At 35.1% G+C, this 6,181-nt stretch overlaps 1 protein-coding gene across 11 annotated transcripts; it reads left to right on the plus strand.

Annotated features, from left to right (window-relative positions):
• Positions 1–24: 24 nt before the first annotated feature.
• On the plus strand, positions 25–5,885 carry LOC113664535 (uncharacterized). 11 transcript variants are annotated; one of them, XM_027180157.2, is made up of 13 exons: positions 25–117; positions 195–333; positions 857–899; positions 1,031–1,218; positions 1,369–1,401; positions 1,528–1,632; positions 2,045–2,263; positions 2,596–2,628; positions 3,594–3,798; positions 4,157–4,330; positions 4,591–4,657; positions 4,751–4,901; positions 5,111–5,885. In XM_027180157.2, exons 1-13 carry the CDS (start codon positions 63–65, stop codon positions 5,340–5,342), a joined length of 1,644 nt encoding a protein of 547 aa, XP_027035958.2. In that variant the 5' UTR covers positions 25–62; the 3' UTR covers positions 5,343–5,885. The 11 variants fall into 11 exon arrangements, with proteins under 11 accessions (XP_027035958.2, XP_027035971.2, XP_089047760.1 ...); XM_027180170.2 differs by having other exon boundaries at positions 4,790–4,901; XM_089191634.1 differs by lacking the exon at positions 4,157–4,330.
• The last annotated feature ends 296 nt before the right edge of the window (positions 5,886–6,181 follow it).

A 6,181-nucleotide genomic window follows, 5' to 3' on the forward strand; every position in this document is an offset into this window, starting at 1 on the left:
TACAATTCTAAGGAAATAACCAATCAACGACGCGAATCTTGTGGCGTCCTCAAGTTTGAATTATGGCGGACACGAAGGAGAGTTTCGCTTCCTCAAAAAAAGCTTGTAGTTCAAGTGGTGGGTCTTTTTATCGTGAAAATTTAAAATTTGAAGAGATAAAGGATCACTTTAATATCCTTTACAATTTCTTTCAGATCTCATGCGAGAAAAGCTAGAAAAATGGCGTCGAATGAAAGGAAGGTCTTCCTTTTTTAGTGCCAAGACTGTCCACAATCGTTCCAGATCAGCTGTTTCGTTCGACATAAATAAGGACGCTAACAGTCTCCAGAAAAGGTTTTTATTCATTATCTTGGAATATAATTACATTAATTAGTTTTGATGGAAACTTAGGCTTGGTTGCAATTGTGGTGTAAGTAGTATTTAATCACTGCAGATCAAGAATGACCAGCGCACGTCACTGATCATGAATCAAAGCTCTATAAAAGCTTTCAGGCGCCAGCTGTTAACTCAGAGGCAATACTGCACGCTCCATTTTCGGTCGCATTGCAAGCAATGTATGCGATTAAGAATGGTCTGCAAGCATGATATTTCTTCACTGAATTCTGTAATACTCGGCCCTGTGTATTCGATGATCAAAAATTACATGCTGTACCGTTATATGCCATGCCATGCGATGCTCTAAGAGTACTTTGTAATTGTTGATGTTGGTTAACCTTATGGCATGCATCCGTGGAGGAAAGATGTTTGATCTGTCCCTTTATTTAACTTAAGGTAAGGGCAGGATTAACCTTAAACTTTACTTTCTGGCACATTCTGATGGTTTTCCGTTTTTTTTTTTATTATCTGCCACCTCTAGAGAAATGAAAGAGTCAAGGATACTTCAAAAACAGCCAGAAAGTGTACGTTAAGAGTCATTTTATAATGAAATTTCAATTGATAACGAATATTGGTAAGAGATCTTTGTGCTTTATTAATGGGAGGTCCTTACCGTTGATTTGTTTATACGAAGACTAGTAAAATCTCACTACAGGCTACAGAAAGATACAAGAGAATCTCTGACCATGCATGTAAGTTGACTGGTGAACAGAGACGAAGAAAGGCTTTGAATATTGTTCAAAGGAAAGCACTCCTTGATAATGCTAGGACCCTGAAGACAGCCACTTCAAAAGAGACACCTGAAAAGCTTAAAACATATAAGGACAAGACTCTCAGTATGAGGTATACGATGTGAAAGTTAGATGATTTACACACATGCACAATGTAGCGCTCTTTTTCCAAGTAGAATTGTGGCTGTTAATATTGATTGAGAATTTGTTATGGTAAGCTATCGTATAAAAATGAATGAAAAGGTATAATATTTTTTTTAAGAGAAAGGCTTGAACTCTGGAGAACTGAAAAGGGGTAAATATGTTTCTGTTATCATTTCTTTTTGCCTTTGGCAGTGACCACCAAAATATTCTGTTTTTGTACCTAATACTAATAAAATTTTTAATGAGATTTTAATTCCAGTTGTTCTCCGATACAAAGGCAGCACAACCCAGGCAAAGCTGCAGTGAAATCTAAATCATGTGGGAAAAGACTCAGTAGGATGTCAGCTTGTATGAAAGAAAATCTGTATAACTACCACAGACTGTAAGTTACACTCAGGACATACTCATTAATTTTTTCTAAGTTTCAGGAGTGAAAAAACACATTTTCTTTGTACCATATAATCACATTTTTAAGGAGGTGATGTGAATTAATAATGGTATTGACTGGAAATTGAAATTCTTCTACCTGTTTACAAAGAAACATGTGGCAGTTAACTTGGTGGGATATTTATTAATATAAATTTCATTAAGATTTTATTTCATTAATAAATATTGTTTAATTTCACAAAAGGAATATACAGACCTACACTGTATTTTGTTTGTGTTAATTTACAAATTACACAGTTTGGTGATTAGTTTATTTTTTGCCAATTTTTGGAATAAAAATTTGAGTAGCAGGTAATTAAAAAATATGAAACTTTTAATGAAACATATTTATTCTGCTTATTTTTCAGGGAGCACACTAAAGAAGTAGTAACTCCTGCCTCCACAAAGCTACCATTTAAGCCTAGGGTAAAATCAACCTCTGCCCTTCAATCTCATCACCAACCTTCCATAGTACAATCAAATGGTGCACAGAAACCAAAGCTAATCCAATGTGAATTAACACCACAGTCTATTTTGCCCAATAATCCTGAAGTAAAGTCATACAAAAACAAGGCTCTTGATATAAGGTATGAGTACACCCATCCACCCTTGAGAACCCACAAGAGACTAGGGACTGCTCTTAATTATACAAGACAATAACTTAATGGTCATGTGTACATACATAAAGCAATAATTTTGAAAGCTGAAAAATGTGACATGTTGTCCACAGTGTTCCAAAGACTTCTGCCCTTAATATAAACAGAGAAATAAACTGGTCACACATTCATACACCATAACTGGGTTACCTGCATCAAAATCATTTGACTTTCAAATGTTTGATCAGTGCTGTAAGTCACATATCATTAATGCTCTATTATTTGAAAATTAAGAGATTCTTTTTGTCTCATTTATCTATAAGGGAACGATTGGACCTTTGGCTTGCTGAAAAAGGGTGAGTGTTGAGCTAGCATAACTATATAGTTCCCAAGCTTTTACAGTCCACTTCTGCTGAGTGTTCAGTAAAGACATAATAAGATTCCCACTTATAAAACTGACATAAATCCCTGCAGTGTAGGGAAATACACCCAACCCACTTGTATGTTTCTTCGTTCATGTTCAATTTAAATCAATTTAAAATTCTAGTAAAAAAGATAAACATTAAATAGGTACCATAATGATTCTATTAGTGCCCTCATTCCAATAAGTGCCCCCTCTTTGATAATGACCCCCCCCTTCCCCCCTAACATTTGGTTTTTATTAATAAGCACCCATATTAAGTAAGTACTCCTATTCCTAAAAGCACCCATATACCAATAAGCACACCTATGCTGTTTTGGTAATAGCACCACATTGAGATCAACCATGTGTCATAGTAATTAAAGTCTCATCAGGGAAACAGTAATCTATGTCTCCTTTGTTCTACTGTTGTGTCCATCAGAGTGCACACTTCCTTCAAACAAGTGATCTTAACCTTTTTTGAGGATTACTTCTTGGCTGATCATTTTAACCAAGAAGGATCTAGGGATAACAAGTCCATTTTCCAGTCTTCTTGATCTTTTTTTAGATAAAAGTCAAAGTTTTGTTCCTCACATTATTCTGTTTCTTAAGAAAGAAATAAGTGCCCTATCTCCAATAAGCGCCTTGGTTCAAATAAGTGCCCTCCCATGATATGCAAAAAGGGAAAAAAGCTCCCTGGGTGCTAAATCAAATAATTACGGTAAGCTGGTTTACCTATGTCTTGTGGTGGGTTTGTTATAAAATCTCTCCAATGAAACTCTTGCATGTCATTTGTGCTGTTAATAGTTTTCTAATCTAGATTGAATTATTCAGCTTAAGTTGGCTGAAAGTAGGTTATTTAAATGAAATTATAGACTTAGTTCACATAGTTCCTCAATTGTTAGTTTTTTTCTGTCACAGAAAAACACCAAAGTACAGGACACCAGCTGTGCCGCAACATTCCAAAAGTGTTCAAAGGAGAAATTTGACGGAAAAAAAGAGACTTTCCTTTAATGGGAGAGAGGAAACTGTTTGTGTAATGGACAAAATTGGATGTGCTATTTCACTTGATGAAAAGGAAAATGTTGAAGAAAAACTGAAAGAATGTTTGCAACAGTTAGAATTGGTAAGCTAGGGATCAATGTGCTGTGACTTAAAGCATGGTAACTGAGGCAAATATGCATGGCAAAAAAGGGACTCTGATTTCCCTCACTTTTCATACAACCTTTAAATCAAAGCCAAAGAAAAAGTGTAAAATGTAAAACTCTCTTGTTCAAAATTAATTGGTTCCACTCTTTTTCCATTTGCTTAACACCAAGTGTTCAATCTTTCTATCAGTTACAAAAGACTAATTGCTAAATAACAGAAAACCTATCAAGAACTAGTCAGAATGAAAATTCTTATTAAAAGTGGCTCAAAAGACCTCTTAACTCTCCTCAGTTATTGAGAAGTACTAGATAATTTCCAAGTTTGTATTTTTTCAGAATGAATATAATGCAGATGATGTAAGGTCCAAGCTCGATTTGTACAAATCCGCATGTCCACATATCTGTCACATGGCAAACTACTGGTTGTGCCGGGCAAAGATTGCTCAACATCAGAAAGACTTCAATAGAGTGGTGTGCTTACTGGAGCAAGCTTTTGTCTTCAAGGCACAGGTTATAGGCTGAGACTGAAACAAGCTCCGTCTTCATTTTTTCAGATTATTTTTCAGATTATTTTGCAGATTATTTTTCAGATTATTTTTCAGAATATTTTTCAGATTATTTTTCAGATTATTTTTATGAAGTTCGGTTAAGTTGGTTTGCTTTTGTTTCACTTCCTTGTCATCTGCCTTTGTTACATTTTTCTTCAAGGGAGGTACTATTTACCAGGGTAATTGTTACTTATTATGGTCTTTTAACTTTTTTCTTCTTAGCCAGATTCAGTCCTGAAGGATGCAGTGTGCACTTTTGTGAATTTCATAAAGGAAAATGAACCAAAAGGTATGCCTTCTATGTTAAGGACACTTGGTCTTGTCAAAATGAAAAATGATTTTTATCAAAACCATTAATATCATTTGTTATTTTTGGATGCAGACATACATTTTGTAGATAAGATCTGCTTGTCATTACCAGATGAATCTCCTCCAAGTGAAACTAAGATTGATATGAATGACATTTCATCAGAGGAGCTGAACTCTTCCATCATAAAGTTCTGCCTAATGGAGGTCACACCCCACAGAAAAAAGTGAGAAATTGAAGGCATAATTAACTTAATTAACACTTTCAGCAGTTACTTAATCTTAAGACTGTCTTTCAGATATGAACACAATGCTAACCAGTTCAAGCAATGACCCCACCTCCTCATTGTTCCATGTTAAGACATTGAGATAATGGTTTACATATTAATTAGATGTACAATAATCTCATGAAGGCCATGAAATTTGTGCTTTTCAGGTTTAAGACAACATTTGGTAAACGGATATTAACACCAGTGCGTAGGTCTGTGCGGTTAGAGCGGGCTAGTGTCCAGTATTCTTCAGTTGTCCAGGAACATGGTTTGACTGTGAGGACATTGGAAGAGCTTCCTGAAGACATTCAACAGGATTTGTTGTTCAAACCCAACTTTTCTGTTCAAGCTGAGCTCAACGAGGTCTGGAATAAGCTTCAGCTGGACTCAGACTGGTAAATGCCGCAAAACTTCCATCACAGCCTCACATTAAAGAAAGAAAGTATAATTTATTTACATTACTTTTTCATCAGCTCTAGATGGCTTCTTGATTTTTATTTTAACCTAGTTGTAAATAACTTAAAATCTCAAAGAAACTAATAGGTTTGGAGTACTGAAGAAGTGACTTTGTATTAGATACCTTTATGAACCTGACCAAATCTGAGCACATAAGCCTTGTAGAGAGGGAATGCTTGTAATATGGTAAATGTAAATGTAGATGTAAGACTTGACAAGTTTTAGTACATGTATAACATTAAAGTTCTACCTGGTCTCAGTAAGTTTACAAAATTTCACGGAATAACACAGACTTTTTAGTACTTAAAGAACATTGAAGCAATTTGTATTACAAGAGTTATGCATCCAAAGATAATTTAGTCTTCAAGTAAGAGTAGTGTGGATGATAGAATGAAAGAGATGTTGTTTGAATACCTGGGTTGTTTTAGACAGATGTGGTCTCATCGAACTAAACAATCACTTTATTAGAGTAACAATTTTCTTTAACTTTCAGAGACGTTTTGCCTCTGGACTAGATTTAAAACTGAAGGAACAAAGTTAAATAAAAAATTGAATGAAAAAATTTTACCAAATTGGAGAAACCAAGGAGGACAAGTTAGTCACTTTTTTGCTGGGTACATGCTGCAGGCCTCTCAGAACCATCATTCACATTTTTTTAACTGAGAATCTCATTTTTTAAATCCCTACTTGAAGAATTTCCTTTCGCCCAAATCCCCAATTCCTGAAAATTTACAATCCTATTCTAGTAACTTGAAAATGCCACCTCACCCTGAGGCTAACCA

This window comes from Pocillopora damicornis, chromosome 13, assembly GCF_964200805.1.
Source record: "Pocillopora damicornis chromosome 13, jaPocDami1.2, whole genome shotgun sequence".
Lineage (NCBI taxonomy): Eukaryota > Metazoa > Cnidaria > Anthozoa > Scleractinia > Pocilloporidae > Pocillopora > Pocillopora damicornis.

Bases quoted from the DNA above. Each gene is read 5' to 3' on its own strand.
- LOC113664535 (XM_027180157.2), top strand. From the start codon at position 63: ATGGCGGACACGAAGGAGAGTTTCGCTTCCTCAAAAAAAGCTTGTAGT. The intron at 1,633-2,044 runs GTAAGTTACACT...CTTATTTTTCAG, and splicing joins CTGTATAACTACCACAGACT to GGAGCACACTAAAGAAGTAG. The intron at 4,331-4,590 runs GTTATAGGCTGA...TTTTCTTCTTAG, and splicing joins CTTTTGTCTTCAAGGCACAG to CCAGATTCAGTCCTGAAGGA.